At 41.3% G+C, this 19,124-nt stretch overlaps 1 protein-coding gene across 1 annotated transcript in view; it reads left to right on the forward strand.

Moving 5' to 3' along the window:
- The window catches only part of ZDHHC9 (zinc finger DHHC-type palmitoyltransferase 9), a 118,064-nt gene that overhangs the window by 77,722 nt on the left and 21,218 nt on the right, over positions 1 to 19,124 (forward strand). Inside the window, exon 9 of the mRNA XM_053699356.1 lies at positions 10,360 to 10,438. Coding sequence (XP_053555331.1) covers positions 10,360 to 10,438 — 79 coding nt within the window. The remainder of the gene's footprint in view (positions 1 to 10,359; positions 10,439 to 19,124) is intronic.

A 19,124-nucleotide genomic window follows, 5' to 3' on the forward strand; every position in this document is an offset into this window, starting at 1 on the left:
ATATGATAACATTTGTGCAAATGTGTGATAAGCAAAATATTCAAGTCCTGCAAGAGTTTCAGATAATTCACAAAATTCTTCCATAAATACAGGGTATTTATTAAAGCATCTTTATTGATCCAAGGAAATTGAGACTGTTTTGTCAGTTTGATCTTGAAACGGCTATACAAATTGTAAGGCTAGCTTGCTTAAAGTTATTTCTCTTGTAAAGGTGTATCCAGTCCACGGGTTCATCCATTACTTGTGGAATATTCTCCTTCCCAACATGAAGCTGCAAGAGGACACCCACAGCAGAGCTGTCTATATAGCTCCTCCCCTAACTGCCACCCCCAGTCATTCTCTTGCAGCTCTCAACAAGAAAGGAAGTATCAAGAGAGATGTGGTGAATTAGTGTAGTTTTTTACCTTCAATCAAAAGTTTGTTATTTTTAAACGGTACCGGCGTTGTACTGTTTTTACTCTCAGGCAGAAATTTTTAAGAAGAATTCTGCCTGGAGGTTTGATGATCTTAGCGGTTTGTAACTAAGGTCCATTGCTGTTCTCACACATAACTGAAGAGTATGGAAAGAAAACTTCAGTTGGGGGGACGGTCTGCAGATTGCCTGCTTTGAGGTCTGTTCAGTATATTTTTTTCTAGAGAGATAAGGTCTAGAAAATGCTGACAGTGCCTGATATATTTGAGGTAAGCCTGATACAGTGATTTAACAGCAACTGGGATCATGCTTGCAAAAAAGGGTAATATTCATGTTAATACTCTTATTACTTAGTATAAAAACGTTTGCATGTTTTAGAGTAAAAACGTTTTTTCTCTGAGGGTGATAAATCTTTATTTTGGGGCCTAGTTTTCCACATGGCTTGTTAGATCACTCCAAAAAAAGGCCCCCTGACTTTCAGTGCATGGTGGGAGGGGCCTATTTTTGTGCACTTAATGCGCAGTTAATCTTCAGACTGAGACATACAGCGTCCCTAAAGGAGTCCTCTGGCATCTAGGACCACTATAGACGGTGTTTTCCTGCAAAAAATCGTGTTTAAGGGCAGGTAGGGCCACAGCAGAGCTGTGGCAGTGTGTTTGACTGTTTTTTAACGTTTTTTCCGTTTTTCTAATCCGTTTTGGGGCCTAAGGGGCGAATCATCCATTTGCAAGTGGGTGCAATGCTGCTTTAGTCTCTTTTACACACTGTAAAAATTTTGCAGAGTTTACTACTTTTTATCACTGTTTTGCAGTTTATGAGGTAGTTTTCTCTTGTTAAGTGTATCCAGTCCACGGATCATCCATTACTTGTGGGATATTCTCCTTCCCAACAGGAAGTTGCAAGAGGATCACCCACAGCAGAGCTGCTATATAGCTCCTCCCCTAACTGTCATACCCAGTCATTCTCTTGCAAGCCTCAACCAAGATGGAGGTCGTAAGAGGAGTGTGGTGTTTTATACTTAGTTTATTCTTCAATCAAAAGTTTGTTATTTTTAAATGGTGCCGGAGTGTACTGTTTATCTCAGGCAGTATTTAGAAGAAGAATCTGCCTGCGTTTTCTATGATCTTAGCAGAAGTAACTAAGATCCATGGCTGTTCTCACATATTCTGAGGAGTGAGGTAACTTCAGAGAGGGAATGGCGTGCAGGTTTTCCTGCAATAAGGTATGTGCAGTTAATATTTTTCTAGGGATGGAATTTGCTAGAAAATGCTGCTGATACCGAACTAATGTAAGTAAAGCCTTAAATGCAGTTATAGCGACTGGTATCAGGCTTATTAATAGAGCTACATACTCTTATAAAAATGTAATATAAAACGTTTGCTGGCATGTTTAATCATTTTTATATGTATTTGGTGATAAAACTTATTGGGGCCTAGTTTTTTTCCACATGGCTGGCTTGAATTTTGCCTAGTAACAGTTTCCTTAGGCTTTCCACTGTTGTAATATGAGTGGGAGGGGCCTTTTTTAGTGCTTTTCTGTGCAGCTAAAAATACTGACAGAGACATTCAGCTTCCCTCTGCATGATCCAGGACATCTCTGGAGGGCTCAAAAGGCTTCAAAGTCGTTTTTGAGGGAGGTAAAAAGCCACAGTAGAGCTGTGGCAGTTGTGACTGTTTGAAAAAAAAAACAAAAAACGTTTTTGTCTTTTATTATTCCGTTTTGGGTATTAAGGGGTTAATCATCCATTTGCAAGTGGGTGCAATGCTCTGCTAACTTGTTACATACACTGTAAAAATTTTGTTAGTGTAACTGACTTTTTTCACTGTTATTTCAAATTTTGACAAAATTTGTGTTTCTTAAAGGCACAGTAACGTTTTTTATATTGCTTGTTAACTTGCTTTAAAGTGTTTTCCAAGCTTGCTAGTCTCATTGCTAGTCTGTTTAAACATGTCTGACACAGAGGAAACTGCTTGTTCATTATGTTTGAAAGCCATGGTGGAGCCCCATAGGAGAATGTGTACTAAATGTATTGATTTCACCTTAAACAGTAAAGATCAGTCTTTAACTATAAAATAAATATCACCAGAAGATTCTGACGAGGGAAGTTATGCCGACTAACTCTCCCCACGTGTCAGACCCTTCGCCTCCCGCTCAGGGGATGCACGCTAATATGGCGCCAATTACATCAGGGACGCCCATAGCGATTACCTTGCAGGACATGGCTGCAATCATGAATAATACCCTGTCAGAGGTATTATCCAGGTTGCCTGAATTAAGAGGCAAGCGCGATTGCTCTGGGGTTAGGAGAAATACAGAGCGCGCAGATGCTGTAAGGGCCATGTCTGATACTGCGTCACAATATGCAGATCATGAGGACGGAGAGCTTCAGTCTGTGGGTGACATCTCTGATTCGGGGAAACCTGATTCAGAGATTTCTAATTTTAAATTTAAGCTTGAGAACCTCCGTGTGTTGCTTGGGGAGGTATTAGCTGCTCTGAATGACTGTAACACAGTTGCAGTACCAGAGAAATTGTGTAGGCTGGATAAATACTATGCGGTACCGGTGTGTACTGATGTTTTTCCTATACCTAAAAGGCTTACAGAAATTATTAGCAAGGAGTGGGATAGACCCGGTGTGCCCTTTTCCCCACCTCCTATATTTAGGAAAATGTTTCCAATAGACGCCACTACACGGGACTTATGGCAGACGGTCCCTAAGGTGGAGGGAGCAGTTTCTACTTTAGCAAAGCGTACCACTATCCCGGTGGAGGATAGTTGTGCTTTTTCGGATCCAATGTATAAAAAATTAGAAGGTTACCTTAAGAAAATGTTTGTTCAACAAGGTTTTATCTTGCAGCCCCTTGCATGCATTGCGCCTGTCACTGCTGCTGCGGCATTCTGGTTTGAGTCTCTAGAAGAGGCCATTCACACAGCTCCATTGGAGAGCGCTATGGCTTAAATCCTGGTCAGCTGACGTGACATCTAAATCTAAATTACTTAATATTCCTTTCAAGGGGCAGACCTTATTCGGGCCTGGCTTGAAAGAAATTATTGCTGACATTACTGGAGGTAAGGGTCATATCAAAGGGTTCTATCAAAGCGTGGCTTCTCCGAGTCAGTCATTGATACTTTAATACAGGCACGAAAGCCTGTTACCAGGAAAATCTACCACAAGATATGGAGTAAATATCTTTATTGGTGTGAATCCAAGACTTACTCATGGAGTAAAGTTAGGATTCCTAGAATATTGTCTTTTCTCCAAGAGGGCTTGGACAAAGGATTATCAGCTAGTTCCTTAAAGGGACAGATTTCTGCTCTGTCTATTCTTTTGCACAAGCGTCTGTCAGAGGTTCCAGACGTCCAGGCATTTTGCCAGGCTTTGGTTAGATTTAAGCCTGTGTTTAAACCTGTTGCTCCCCCGTGGAGCTTAAACTTGGTTCTTAAAGTTCTTCAAGGGGTTCCGTTTGAACCCCTTCATTCCATTGATATTAAACTTTTATCTTGGAAAGTTCTGTTTTTGATGGCCATTTCCTCGGCTCGGAGAGTCTCTGAGCTATCTGCCTTACAATGTGATTCTCCCTATCTGATTTTTCATGCAGATAAGGTAGTTCTGCGTACCAAACCTGGGTTTTTACCTAAGGTGGTTTCTAACAAGAATATCAATCAAGAGATTGTTGTTCCATCGTTGTGCCCTAATCCTTCTTCAAAGAAGGAACGTCTTTTACATAATCTGGACGTAGTCCGTGCCTTGAAGTTTTACTTACAAGCTACTAAGGATTTTCGTCAAACATCTTTCCTGTTTGTCGTTTACTCTGGACAGAGGAGAGGTCAAAAAGCTTCGGCAACCTCTCTTTCCTTTTGGCTTCTGAGCATAATAAGCCTAGCCTATGAGACTGCTGGACAGCAGCCCCCTGAAAGGATTACAGCTCATTCTACTAGAGCTGTGGCTTCCACCTGGGCCTTCAAAAATGAGGCCTCTGTTGAACAGATTTGCAAGGCTGCGACTTGGTCTTTGCTTCACACTTTTTAAAAATTTTACAAATTTGATACTTTTGCTTCTTCAGAGGCTGTGTTTGGGAGAAAGGTTCTTCAGGCAGTGGTTCCTTCCGCTTAATCCTGCCTTGTCCCTCCCATCATCCGTGTACTTTAGCTTTGGTATTGGTATCCCACAAGTAATGGATGATCCGTGGACTGGATACACTTAACAAGAGAAAACATAATTTATGCTTACCTGATAAATTTATTTCTCTTGTAGTGTATCCAGTCCACGGCCCGCCCTGTCCTTTTTAAGGCAGGTCTAAATTTTAATTAAACTACAGTCACCACTGCACCCTATGGTTTCTCCTTTCTCTGTTTGTTTTCGGTCGAATGACTGGATATGACAGTTAGGGGAGGAGCTATATAGCAGCTCTGCTGTGGGTGATCCTCTTGCAACTTCCTGTTGGGAAGGAGAATATCCCACAAGTAATGGATGATCCGTGGACTGGATACACTACAAGAGAAATAAATTTATCAGGTAAGCATAAATTATGTTTTTTTCTCTTAAAGGCACAGTACCGTTTTTATTTAATTGCTTTTTCACATTTATTAAAGTGTTTTCCAAGCTTGCTGGTCTCATTACTAGTCTGTTAAACATGTCATAGAGGAAACTCCTGGTTCATTATGTTTAGAAGCCATTGTGGAACCCCCTCTTAGAATGTGTGCCAAATGCACTGACCTTTCTATAAGTTATAAAGACCATATTATGGGTTTTAAGGATTTATCACCAGAGGTTTCTCAGACTGACAAAAGGGAGGTTAAACCACCTAGCTCTCCCAATGTGTCAGAACTTATATCTCCCGCGCAAGTGACGCAAAGTACATCTGGCGCGTCCAATGCGTTTACCTTTCAAGACATGGCGGCAGTTATGAATCATACCCTCACAGAGGTATTGTCCAAACTGCCAGGGTTACAAGGAAAGCGAGACAGCTCTGGGGCTAGAACAAATACAGAGCTTTCTGACGCTTTAGTAGCTATGTCTGATATACCCTCACAATGTACAGAAGCCGAAGCAGGAGAGCTTCTATCTGTTGGTGACATTTCTGATTCAGGGAAGGCGTTACTCCAGTCTGAATCTGAAATGACAGCATTTAAATTTAAGCTTGAACACCTCCGCTTGTTGCTCAAGGAGGTTTTAGCAACTCTGGACGACTGTGACACCATTGTAGTCCCAGAGAAATTGTGTAAAATGGACAAATACTTTGCAGTGCCTGTTTACACTGATGTTTTTCCAATCCCTAAGAGGTTTTCAGAAATTATTACGAAGGAATGGGATAGACCAGGTGTACCGTTCTCTCCCCCTCCTGCGTTTAAAAGGATGTTTCCCATAGATGCCGCTACACGGGATTCGTGGCAGATGGTCCCTAAGGTGGAGGGAGCAGTATCTACCCTAGCTAAGCGTACAACTATCCCCGTTGAGGACAATTGTGCTTTCCTAGATCCAATGGATAAAAAATTAGAGGGTTTCCTTAAGAAAATCTTTATACAACAAGGTTTTATTCTCCAGCCTCTTGCATGCATTACCCCAGTCACTGCTGCAGCGGCTTTCTGGTTCGAGTCTCTTGAAGAGGCTCTTCAGGTGGAGACCCCGTTGGATGATATCCTAGACAGGCTTAAAGCTCTTAAGTTAGCCAATTCATTTATTTCTGACGCTGTGTTTCATTTAACTAAGCTAACGGCTAAGAATTCAGGTTTTGCCATTCAGGCGCGTAGGGCGCTATGGCTTAAATCCTGGTCTGCTTATGTTACTTCAAAGTCTAAGCTTCTCAACATTCCCTTCGAAGGGCAGACCCTATTCGGGCCTGGACTGAAGGAGATCATTTCTGATATTACTGGAGGGAAAGGCCACGCCCTTCCCCAGGATAGGTCCAACAAATTAAGGACCAAACAGACTAATTTTCGTTCCTTTCGGAACTTCAAGAGTGGTGCAGCTTCAACTTCCTCTACTACAAAACAAGAAGGATATTCTGCCCAGTCCAAGCCAGTCTGGAGACCTAACCAGGCTTGGAGCAAGGGAAAGCAGGCCAAAAAACCTGCTGCTGCCTCTAAGACAGCATGAAGGAGTAGCCCCTGATCCGGGACCGGATCTAGTTGGGGGCAGACTTTCTCTCTTCGCCCAGGCTTGGGCAAGAGACGTCCAGAATCCCTGGGCTCTGGAGATGGTTTCCCAGGGATATCTTCTGGATTTCAAAGCCTCATCTCCAAAAGGTAGATTTCATCTCTCACATTTATCTGCAAACCAGATAAAGAGAGAGGCATTCTTACGTTGTGTTCAAGACCTTCTGGTCATGGGAGTGATCCACCCAGTTCCAAGGGAGGAACAGGGGCAAGGATTCTATTCAAATCTGTTTATAGTTCCCAAAAAAGAGGGAACTTTTAGACCAATCTTGGATCTCAAGATCCTAAACAAATTTCTCAGGGTCCCATCCTTCAAGATGGAGACTATTCGAACCATCCTACCTTTGATCCAGGAGGGTCAATATATGACTACCGTGGACTTAAAGGATGCTTATCTCCACATTCCGATACACAGATCATCCTCTGTTTCTCAGGTTTGCCTTCCTAGACAGGCATTACCAGTTTGTGGCTCTTCCCTTCGCGTTAGCCACAGCACCAAGAATCTTTACGAAGGTTCTAGGGTCCCTACTGGTGGTTCTAAGGCCACGGGCATAGCGGTGGCCCCTTACCTAGATGACATTCTGATACAGGCGTCAACTTTTCAAATCGCCAAGTCCCATACGGACATTGTTCTGGCCTTTCTGAGGTCTCACGGGTGGAAGGTGAACGAAGAAAAGAGTTCTCTCTCCCCTCTCACAAGAGTTTCCTTCCTAGGAACTCTGATAGATTCAGTAGAAATGAAGATTTTTCTGACAGAGGTCAGGTTATCAAAGCTAACTTCCTGCAGTGCTCTTTATTCCACTTCTCAGCCGTTAGTGGCTCAGTGTATGGAAGTAATCGGCTTAATGGTAGCGGCAATAGACATAGTTCCGTTTGCCCGCTTACATCTCAGACCACTGCAACTTTGCATGCTCAATCAGCGGAATGGGGATTACACAGATTTGTCCCCTCTGCTAAATCTGGATCAAGAGACCAGAGATTCTCTTCTCTGGTGGCTATCTCTGGTCCATCTGTCCAGGGGAATGAGCTTCCGCAGGCCAGAATGGACTATAGTGACGACAGATGCCAGCCTTCTGGGCTGGGGCGCAGTCTGGAACTCCCTGAAGGCTCAGGGTTCGTGGACTTAGGAGGAAGCCCTCCTTCCGATAAACATTCTGGAGCTATGAGCGATATTCAATGCTCTTCAGGCTTGGCCTCAGCTAGCTGCGGTCAGGTTCATCAGATTTCAGTCGGACAACATCACGACTGTAGCCTACATCAACCATCAGGGGGGTACAAAGAGCCCCCTGGCGATGTTGGAGGTTTCAAAGATAATTCTATGGGCAGAGGTTCACTCTTGCCATCTCTCAGCTATCCATATCCCAGGAGTAGAGAACTGGGAGGCGGATTTTTTAAGTCCGCAGACTTTTCATCTGGGGGAGTGGGAACTCCATCCGGAGGTATTTGCCCAGTTGATTCATCTATGGGGCAAACCAGAACAGGATCTCATGGCGTCTCGTCAGAACGCCAAGCTTCCTTGTTACGGGACCAGGTCCAGGGATCCCAAGGCAGCGCTGATAGATGCTCTAGCAGCGCCCTGGTCCTTCAGCCTGGCTTATGTGTTTCCACCGTTTCCTCTGCTCCCTTGTCTGATTGCCAAGATCAAGCAGTTGAGAGCTTCAGTGATTTTGATAGCTCCTGCGTGGCCACGCAGGACTTGGTATGCAGATCTGGTGGACATGTCATCCTTTCCACCATGGACTCTGCCGCTGAGACAGGACCTTCTACTTCAAGGTCCTTTCAAACATCCAAATCTGATTTCTCTGCGTCTGACTGCTTGGAGATTGAAGACTTGATTCTATCAAAGCGTGTTTTTTCCGAGTCGGTCATTGATACCTTAATTCAGGCTCGAAAGCCTGTCACCAGGAAAATCTATCATAAGATATGGTATAAATATCTTCATTGGTGTGAATCCAAGGGTTACTCATGGAGTAAAGTCAGGATTCCTAGAATATTATCTTTTCTCCAGGAGGGATTGGAGAAAGGATTGTCTGCTAGTTCCTTAAAGGGACAGATCTCTGCTCTGTCTATTCTTTTGCACAAACGTCTGGCTGAGGTTCCAGACGTTCAGGCGTTTTGTCAGGCTTTAGTTAGAATTAAGCCTGTGTTTAAACCTGTTGCTCCGCCATGGAGTTTAAATTTAGTTCTTAAGGTTCTTCAAGGGGTTCCGTTTGAACCTCTGCATTCCATAGATATTAAACTTTTATCTTGCAAAGTTCTGTTTCTAGTAGCTATTTCCTCGGCTCGAAGAGTTTCGGAGTTATCTGCTTTACAGTGTGATTCCCCTTATCTGATTTTCCATGCAGATAAGGTAGTTTTGCGTACCAAACCTGGGTTTCTTCCTAAGGTAGTATCTAATAAGAACATCAATCAGGAGATTGTTGTTCCTTCATTATGTCCTAATCCTTCCTCAAAGAAGGAACGTCTTTTACACAATCTTGATGTGGTTCGTGCTTTAAAGCTACGAAGGATTTTCGTCAAACATCTGCTTTGTTTGTTGTCTACACGGGACAGAGGAGAGGCCAAAAAGGCTTCGGCAACTTCTCTATCTTTTTGGCTAAGAAGTATAATGCGCTTAGCTTATGAGACTGCTGGCCAGCAGCCTTCTGAAAGAATTACAGCTCATTCCACTAGAGCGGTAGCTTCCACATGGGCTTTTAAAAATGAGAACAGATTTGTAATGCGGCGACTTGGTCTTCGCTTCATACCTTTTCTAAATTCTACAAATTCGATACTTTTGCTTCTACTGAGGCTATTTTTGGGAGAAAGGTCTTACAGGCAGTGGTGCCTTCAGTTTAAGGGCCTGCCTTGTCCCTCCCTTCATCCGTGTCCTAAAGCTTTGGTATTGGATACACCTTTACAAGAGAAAACAAAATTTATGCTTACCTGATAAATTTATTTCTCTTGTGGTGTATCCAGTCCACGGCCCGCCCTGTTATTTTTAGGCAGGTGTTTTTTATTTTTAACTTCAGTCACCACTGCACCCTATAGTTTCTCCTTTTTTCTTGCTTGTCTTCGGTCAAATGACTGGGGGTGGCAGTTAGGGGAGGAGCTATATAGACAGCTCTGCTGTGGGTGTCCTCTTGCAGCTTCCTGTTGGGAAGGAGAATATCCCACAAGTAATGGTTAAACCCGTGGACTGGATCCACCACAAGAGAAATAAATTTATCAGGTAAGCATAAATTTTGTTTCTTTTTGAAGGCTCTAACACGTGGTGAGTTCATGACACATATAGATCTCAAGGAAACTTTCATTTATGTTCCCATCCATCCAGATCAGTAAAAATGATTTACATGTTTTCTATAATCACCTAACTGGCCAGTAATTTTTGGTGTTCTGTCATACATCCTAGAGGGAGTAGGGTTCAGATGTATTTGACAAACCTGTCCAGCTCAGAGCTCTTTTGTCCTATCAACCAGACGAAAGCCAGGAAAATTACATACCTGTGAGCTTAACATCTGTCCTGGGTAAATTATTTGAAAGATTATAAAGGGATAATATTCAGGAATACATTTTGAACAGTAATATTATTAGTAGTAGTCAATATGGTTTAATTCGCCAATTTTGCAAACACCTGGTTTTCTAGTTTATATCCACACTGTGTATTTCTCTTATGTATCCATCCTCCAAAGCATGTTTGATCCCTAAAAGCTAATTGCACAGTGAATGCATTATGATATTTCTCTGTCAGTATGGTTGGTTAGATAGTGGAACCTGCTAGATAACATTTTTTTTTCTTCTTTTTTCGCTAGTGTGCTTGATAGAAGGGGAATATTACAGGAACAGATTCCATTGCCCCCTGAAAAGGAAAACTGTCCACATCCAGAATCGGTGAGTTCTGTGCATGGAGATTGTGATAATGTTACTTGACCGTTGCTCAAGCCATAAAAAGCAATTGTTATGAGGGTTAATTATCAAACGGCTAGATTACGAGTTTTGCGTTACGAGGGGTGCGGTGCTAACTTGCATGTTATTGTCACTGCTCACTTACCTACAGTGCTGGTATTACAGGTTTCCTAAACCGGCGTCATTAGGCAAGAAGTTAGCGTAGAGCAAAATTGTGCTCCATACCGCACTCCAATACCGGCGCTGTTAAGTCAGCGGTGAGCTGTTTTTACGTGCTCGTGCACGATTTCCCCATAGACATCAATTGGGAGAGCCAGCTGAAAAAAAGCCTAACACCTGCAATAAAGCAGCGTAAAGCTCCGTAACGCATCCCCATTGATTCCTATGGGGAAACAAAAGTTATGTTTACACCTAACACCCTAACATGAACCCCAAGTCTAAACACCCCTTATCTTACACTTATTAACCCCTAATCTGCTGCCCCCAACATCGTCGACACCTTCATTATATTTATTAACCCTAATCTCCCGCCCCCAATGTCGCTGCAACCTACCTACACTTATTAACCCCTAATCTGCCGCCACTATAATAAACATATTAACCCCTAAACCGCCGCACTCCCGCATCGCAAACACTAGTTAAATATTATTAACCCTTAATCTGCCACACCTAACATCGCCGCAACCTACCTACATTTATTAACCCCTAATCTGCTGCCCCCAACGTTGCCGCCACTATACTAAATTTATTAACAAGTACACCTAAGTCTAACCCTAACACCCCTTAACTTAAATATAATTCAAATAAATCTAAATAAAACCTACTATCATTACATAAATACTGGTGGCCCTCGTTTTACAACGGTTCAATTTACACCGTTTCAGAAAAACAACCTTTTTCTTTCATGTAATTAGCAAGAGTCCATGAGCTAGTGACGTATGGGATATACATTCCTACCAGGAGGGGCAAAGTTTCCCAAACCTCAAAATGCCTATAAATACACCCCTCACCACACCCACAATTCAGTTTTACAAACTTTGCCTCCTATGGAGGTGGTGAAGTAAGTTTGTGCTAGATTCTACGTTGATATGCGCTCCGCAGCAAGTTGGAGCCCGGTTTTCCTCTCAGCGTGCAGTGAATGTCAGAGGGATGTGAGGAGAGTATTGCCTATTTTGAATGCAGTGATCTCCTTCTACGGGGTCTATTTCATAGGTTCTCTGTTATCGGTCGTAGAGATTCATCTCTTACCTCCCTTTTCAGATCGACGATATACTCTTATTTATATACCATTACCTCTGCTGATTTTCGTTTCAGTACTGGTTTGGCTTTCTACAAACATGTAGATGAGTGTCCTGGGGTAAGTAAATCTTATTTTCTGTGACACTCTAAGCTATGGTTGGGCACTTTGTTTATAAAGTTCTAAATATATGTATTCAAACATTTATTTGCCTTGACTCAGGATGTTCAACATTCCTTATTTTCAGACAGTCAGTTTCATATTTGGGATAATGCATTTGAATCAATTCATTTTTTCTTACCTTAAAAAATTTGACTCTTTTTTTTCCCTGTGGGCTGTTAGGCTCGCGGGGGCTGAAAATGCTTCATTTTATTGCGTCATTCTTGGCGCGGACTTTTTTGGCGCAAAAAATCTTTCCTGTTTCCGGCGTCATACGTGTCGCCGGAAGTTGCGTCATTTTTGACGTCCTTTTGCGCCAAAAATGTCGGCGTTCCGGATGTGGCGTCATTTTTGGCGCCAAAGAGCATTTAGGCGCCAAATAATGTGGGCGTCTTATTTGGCGCTAAAAAATATGGGCGTCGCTTTTGTCTCCACATTATTTCAGTCTCATTTTTTCTTTGCTTCTGGTTACTAGAAGCTTGTTTATTGGCATTTTTTCCCATTCCTGAAACTGTCATTTAAGGAATTTGATCAATTTTGCTTTATATGTTGTTTTTTCTCTTACATATTGCAAGATGTCTCACGTTGCATCTGAGTCAGAAGATACTTCAGGAAAATTGCTGTCTAGTGCTGGAACTACCAAAGCTAAGTGTATCTGCTGTAAACTTTTGGTAGCTATTCCTCCGGCTGTTGTTTGTATTAATTGTCATGACAAACTTGTTAATGCAGATAATATTTCCTTTAGTAATGTACCATTGCCTGTTGCAGTTCCTTCAACATCTAAGGTGCAGAATGTTCCTGATAACATAAGAGATTTTGTTTCTGAATCCATCAAGAAGGCTATGTCTGTTATTTCTCCTTCTAGTAAACATAAAAAATCTTTTAAAACTTCTCTCTCTACAGATGAATTTTTAAATGAACATCATTATTCTGATTCTGATGACTCTTCTGGTTCAGAGGATTCTGTTTCAGAGATTGATGCTGATAAATCTTCATATTTATTTAAAATGGAATTTATTCGTTCTTTACTTAAAGAAGTACTAATTGCTTTAGAAATAGAGGATTCTGGTCCTCTTGATACTAATTCTAAACGTTTAGATAAGGTGTTTAAATCTCCTGTGGTTATTCCAGAAGTTTTTCCTGTTCCTAATGCTATTTCTGAAGTAATTTCCAGAGAATGGGATAAATTGGGTAATTAATTTACTCCTTCTAAACGTTTTAAGCAATTATATCCTGTGCCGTCTGACAGATTAGAATTTTGGGACAAAATCCCTAGAGTTGATGGGGCTATTTCTACCCTTGCTAAACGTACTACTATTCCTACGTCAGATGGTACTTCGTTTAAGGATCCTTTAGATAGGAAAATTGAATCCTTTCTAAGAAAAGCTTATCTGTGTTCAGGTAATCTTCTTAGACCTGCTATATCATTGGCTGATGTTGCTGCAGCTTCAACTTTTTGGTTGGAAACTTTAGCGCAACAAGTAACAGATCATGATTCTCATAATATTATCATTCTTCTTCAACATGCTAATAATTTTATCTGTGATGCCATTTTTGATATTATCAGAGTTGATGTCAGGTTTATGTCTCTAGCTATTTTAGCTAGAAGAGCTTTATGGCTTAAAACTTGGAATGCTGATATGGCTTCTAAATCAACTCTACTTTCTATTTCTTTCCAGGGTAACAAATTATTTGGTTCTCAGTTGGATTCTATTATCTCAACTGTTACTGGTGGGAAAGGAACTTTTTTTACCACAGGATAGAAAATCTAAGGGTAAAAACAGGGCTAATAATCGTTTTCGTTCCTTTCGTTTCAACAAAGAACAAAAGCCTGATCCTTCATCCTCAGGAGCAGTTTCAGTTTGGAAACCATCTCCAGTCTGGAATAAATCCAAGCCTTCTAGAAAGGCAAAGCCAGCTTCTAAGTCCACATGAAGGTGCGGCCCTCATTCCAGCTCAGCTGGTAGGGGGCAGGTTATGTTTTTTCAAAGAAATTTGGATCAATTCTGTTCACAATCTTTGGATTCAGAACATTGTTTCAGAAGGGTACAGAATTGGTTTCAAGATGAGACCTCCTGCAAAGAGATTTTTTCTTTCCCGTGTCCCAGTAAATCCAGTGAAAGCTCAAGCATTTCTGAATTGTGTTTCAGATCTAGAGTTGGCTGGAGTAATTATGCCAGTTCCAGTTCTGGAACAGGGGATGGGGTTTTATTCAAATCTCTTCATTGTACCAAAGAAGGAGAATTCCTTCAGACCAGTTCTGGATCTAAAAATATTGAATCGTTATGTAAGGATACCAACGTTCAAAATGGTAACTGTAAGGACTATCTTGCCTTTTGTTCAGCAAGGGCATTATATGTCCACAATAGATTTACAGGATGCATATCTGCATATTCCGATTCATCCAGATCATTATCAGTTCCTGAGATTCTCTTTTTCTGGACAAGCATTACCAGTTTGTGGCTCTGCCGTTTGGCCTAGCTACAGCTCCAAGAATTTTTACAAAGGTTCTCGGTGCCCTTCTGTCTGTAATCAGAGAACAGGGTATTGTGGTATTTCCTTATTTGGACGATATATTGGTACTTGCTCAGTCTTCACATTTAGCAGAATCTCATACGAATCGACTTGTGTTGTTTCTTCGAGATCATGGTTGGAGGATCAATTCACCAAAAAGTTCATTGATTCCTCAGACAAGGGTAACCTTTCTGGGTTTCCAGATAGATTCAGTGTCCATGACTCTGTCTTTAACAGACAAGAGACGTCTAAAATTGATTTCAGCTTGTCGAAACCTTCAGTCACAATCATTCCCTTCGGTAGCCTTATGCATGGAAATTCTAGGTCTTATGACTGCTGCATCGGACGCGATCCCCTTTGCTCGTTTTCACATGCGACCTCTTCAGCTCTGTATGCTGAATCAATGGTGCAAGGATTACACAAAGATATCTCAATTAATATCTTTAAAACCGATTGTACGACACTCTCTAACGTGGTGGACAGATCACCATCGTTTAATTCAGGGGGCTTCTTTTGTGCTTCCGACCTGGACTGTAATTTCAACAGATGCAAGTCTCACAGGTTGGGGAGCTGTGTGGGGATCTCTGACGGCACAAGGAGTTTGGGAATCTCAGGAGGTGAGATTACCGATCAATATTTTGGAACTCCGTGCAATTTTCAGGGCTCTTCAGTCTTGGCCTCTTCTGAAGAGAGAATCGTTCATTTGTTTTCAGACAGACAATGTCACAACTGTGGCATACATCAATCATCAAGGAGGGACTCACAGTCCTCTGGCTATGAAAGAAGTATCTCAAATTTTGGTTTGGGCGGAATCCAGCTCCTGTCTAATCTCTGCGGTTCATATCCCAGGTATAGACAATTGGGAAGCGGATTATCTCAGTCGCCAAACGTTGCATCCGGGCGAATGGTCTCTTCACCCAGAGGTATTTCTTCAGATTGTTCAAATGTGGGAGCTTCCAGAAATAGATCTGATGGCGTCTCATCTAAACAAGAAACTTCCCAGGTATCTGTCCAGATCCCGGGATCCTCAGAAGTATCATCCTGCTTTTATCTTTCCGCCTCTAGTCCTTCTTCCAAGAGTAATCTCCAAGATTCTGAAGGAATGCTCGTTTGTTCTGCTGGTAGCTCCGGCATGGCCTCACAGGTTTTGGTATGCGGATCTTGTCCGGATGGCCTCTTGCCATCTGTGGACTCTTCCGCTACGACCAGACCTTCTGTCGCAAGGTCCTTTTTTCCATCAGGATCTCAAATCCTTAAATTTAAAGGTATGGAGATTGAACGCTTGATTCTTGGTCAAAGAGGTTTCTCTGACTCTGTGATTAATACTATGTTACAGGCTCGTAAATCTGTATCCAGAGAGATATATTATAGAGTCTGGAAGACTTATATTTCTTGGTGTCTTTCTCATCTTTTTTCTTGGCATTCTTTTAGAATTCCGAGAATTTTACAGTTTCTTCAGGATGGTTTAGATAAAGGTTTATCCGCAAGTTCTTTGAAAGGACAAATCTCTGCTCTTTCTGTTCTTTTTCACAGAAAGATTGCTAATCTTCCTGATATTCATTGTTTTGTACAATCTTTGGTTCGTATAAAACCTGTCATTAAGTCAATTTCTCCTCCTTGGAGTTTGAATTTGGTTCTGGGGGCTCTTCAAGCTCCTCCGTTTGAACCTATGCATTCATTGGACATTAAATTACTTTCTTGGAAAGTTTTGTTCCTTTTGGCAATCTCTTCTGCCAGAAGAGTCTCTGAATTATCTGCTCTTTCTTGTGAGTCTCCTTTTCTGATTTTTCATCAGGATAAGGCGGTGTTGCGAACTTCTTTTGAATTTTTACCTAAAGTTGTGAATTCCAACAACATTAGTAGAGAAATTGTGGTTCCTTCATTATGTCCTAATCCTAAGAATTCTAAGGAGAAATCGTTGCATTCTTTGGATGTTGTTAGAGCTTTGAAATATTATGTTGAAGCTACTAAGTCTTTCCGAAAGACTTCTAGTCTATTTGTTATCTTTTCCGGTTCTAGAAAAGGCCAGAAAGCTTCTGCTAATTCTTTGGCATCTTGGTTGAAATCTTTAATTCATCTTGCCTATGTTGAGTCGGGTAAAACTCTGCCTCAAAGGATTACAGCTCATTCTACTAGGTCAGTTTCTACTTCCTGGGCGTTTAGGAATGAAGCTTCGATTGATCAGATTTGCAAAGCAGCAACTTGGTCCTCTTTGCATACTTTTACTAAATTCTACCATTTTGATGTATTTTCTTCTTCTGAAGCAGTTTTTGGTAGAAAAGTACTTCAGGCAGCGGTTTCAGTTTGAATCTTCTGCTTATGTTTTTCATTAAACTTTATTTTGGGTGTGGATTATTTTCAGCAGGAATTGGCTGTCTTTATTTTATCCCTCCCTCTCTAGTGACTCTTGCGTGGAAAGATCCACATCTTGGGTAATCATTATCCCATACGTCACTAGCTCATGGACTCTTGCTAATTACATGAAAGAAAACATAATTTATGTAAGAACTTACCTGATAAATTCATTTCTTTCATATTAGCAAGAGTCCATGAGGCCCGCCCTTTTTTGTGATGGTTATGTTTTTTGTATAAAGCACAATTATTCCAATTCCTTATTTTATATGCTTTCGCACTTTTTTATCACCCCACTTCTTGGCTATTCGTTAAACTGAATTGTGGGTGTGGTGAGGGGTGTATTTATAGGCATTTTGAGGTTTGGGAAACTTTGCCCCTCCTGGTAGGAATGTATATCCCATACGTCACTAGCTCATGGACTCTTGCTAATATGAAAGAAATGAATTTATCAGGTAAGTTCTTACATAAATTATGTTTTTTCCCAGTCATGTGACTGTTATTGAAAAGCATTGAGAAGCAGTGCATTTATTAAAATAGCCAGTAGGTAGAGCTGTCCGCTTGTGTTGCAGCAAAGCAAAGCAAGCTGAAATTAATCAGTTTAACCAGACCTGAGCTATCGAGCAAATTTCAAAGGAACAAGATCTTCCTGTCTATAAATCAGTCCAGATTGGAATGCATAGAAAGAACTGTTTGCAGAAAAATGCAAGTGAAGTCTGTGTTGTGTGATTATTTTATTAGGTTTATAATGCTGTTTAGCATTTAAAGTCTTCATTTCAAAGTTTAAAAATAATGTATTAGGTGTTACGTATGACAATTTTGAGAGGGGCCTGGAACCTATCTCCCTCACTTCCCATTGACTTACATTATAAACTGGGTTTCAATTTACAACGGTTTCGATTTACAACCATTCCTTCTGGAACCTAACCCTGGCGTAAACTGAGGGCTACCGGTAATTCCTATTTAAAACTAAATACTTACCTATAAAATAAACCCTAAGCTAGCTACAATATAACGAATACTTACATTGTAGCTAGCTTAGGGTTTATTTTTATTTTACAGGCAAGTTTGTATTTATTTTAACTAGGTAGAATAGTTACTAAATAGTTAACTATTTACTAACTACCTAGCTAAAAAAAATACAAATTTACCTGTAAAATAAAACCTAACCTGAGTTACACTAACACCTAACATTACACAACAATTAAATAAATTACATAAATTAAATAAAATGACCTAAATTACAAAACCCCCCCACTATATTACACAAAATAAAAAACAAATTATCAGATATTTAAACTAATTACACCTAATCTAATAGCCCTATCAAAATAAAAAAAGCCCCCCAAAATAAAAAAACCCTAGTCTAAACTAAACTACCAATAGCCCTTAAAAGGGCCTTTTGCGGGGCATTGCCCCAAAGAAATCAGCTCTTTGACCTGTAAAAACCCCCACAAACAACTCCCCAACAGTAAAACCCACCACCCACACAACCAACCCCCCAAATAAAATCCTAACAAAAAAAACCTAAGCTCCCCATTGCACTGAAAAGGGCATTTGGATGGGCATTGCCCTTAAAAGGGCATTTAGCTATATTGCTGCCCAAACCCTAACCTAAAAATAAAACCCACCCAATTAACCCTTAAAAAAACCTAACACTAGCCCCCGAAGATCCACTTACAGTTTTGAAGACCGGACATCCATCCTCAACGAAGCGGCAAGAAGTCCTCAACGAAGCCGGGAGAAGTCTTCATCCAAGCCGGCAGAAGTGGTCCTCCAGACGGGCAGAAGTCTTCATCCAGATGGCATCTTCTTTCTTCATCCGTCCGGCGCGGAGCGGGTCCATCTTCAAGACTTCCGGCGCGGAGTATCCTCTTCTTCCGAAGTCTGACGAAGAATGAAGGTTTCTTTAAATGACGTCATCCAAGATGGCGTCCCTTGAATTCCGATTGGCTGATAGAATTCTATCAGCCAATTGGAATTAAAGGTGAAAAATTCCTTTTGACTGTTGCAATCAGCCAATAGGATTGAGCTCACATTCTATTGGCTGTTGCATCAGCCAATAGGAATTTTTCACCTTTAATTCCGATTGGCTGATAGAATTCTATCAGCCAATCGGAATTCAAGGGACGTAATTTAAAGGAACCTTCATTCTTCGTTAAACGTCGGAAGAAGAGGATGTCTTGAAGATGGACCCGCTCCACGCCGGATGGATGAAGATAGAAGATGCCGACTGGATGAAGACTTCTGCCCGTCTGGAGGACCACTTCTGCCTGCTTGGATGAAGACTTCTCCCGACTAAGTTGAGGACTTCTTGCCGCTTTGTTGAGGACTTCTCCCAGCTTGTATGTGTGGGTGGTGGGTTTTACTGTTGGGGGGGTTGTTTGTATTTTTTTTTTTTTTTTTACA

This window comes from Bombina bombina, chromosome 1 (genome assembly GCF_027579735.1).
Source record: "Bombina bombina isolate aBomBom1 chromosome 1, aBomBom1.pri, whole genome shotgun sequence".
NCBI lineage: Eukaryota > Metazoa > Chordata > Amphibia > Anura > Bombinatoridae > Bombina > Bombina bombina.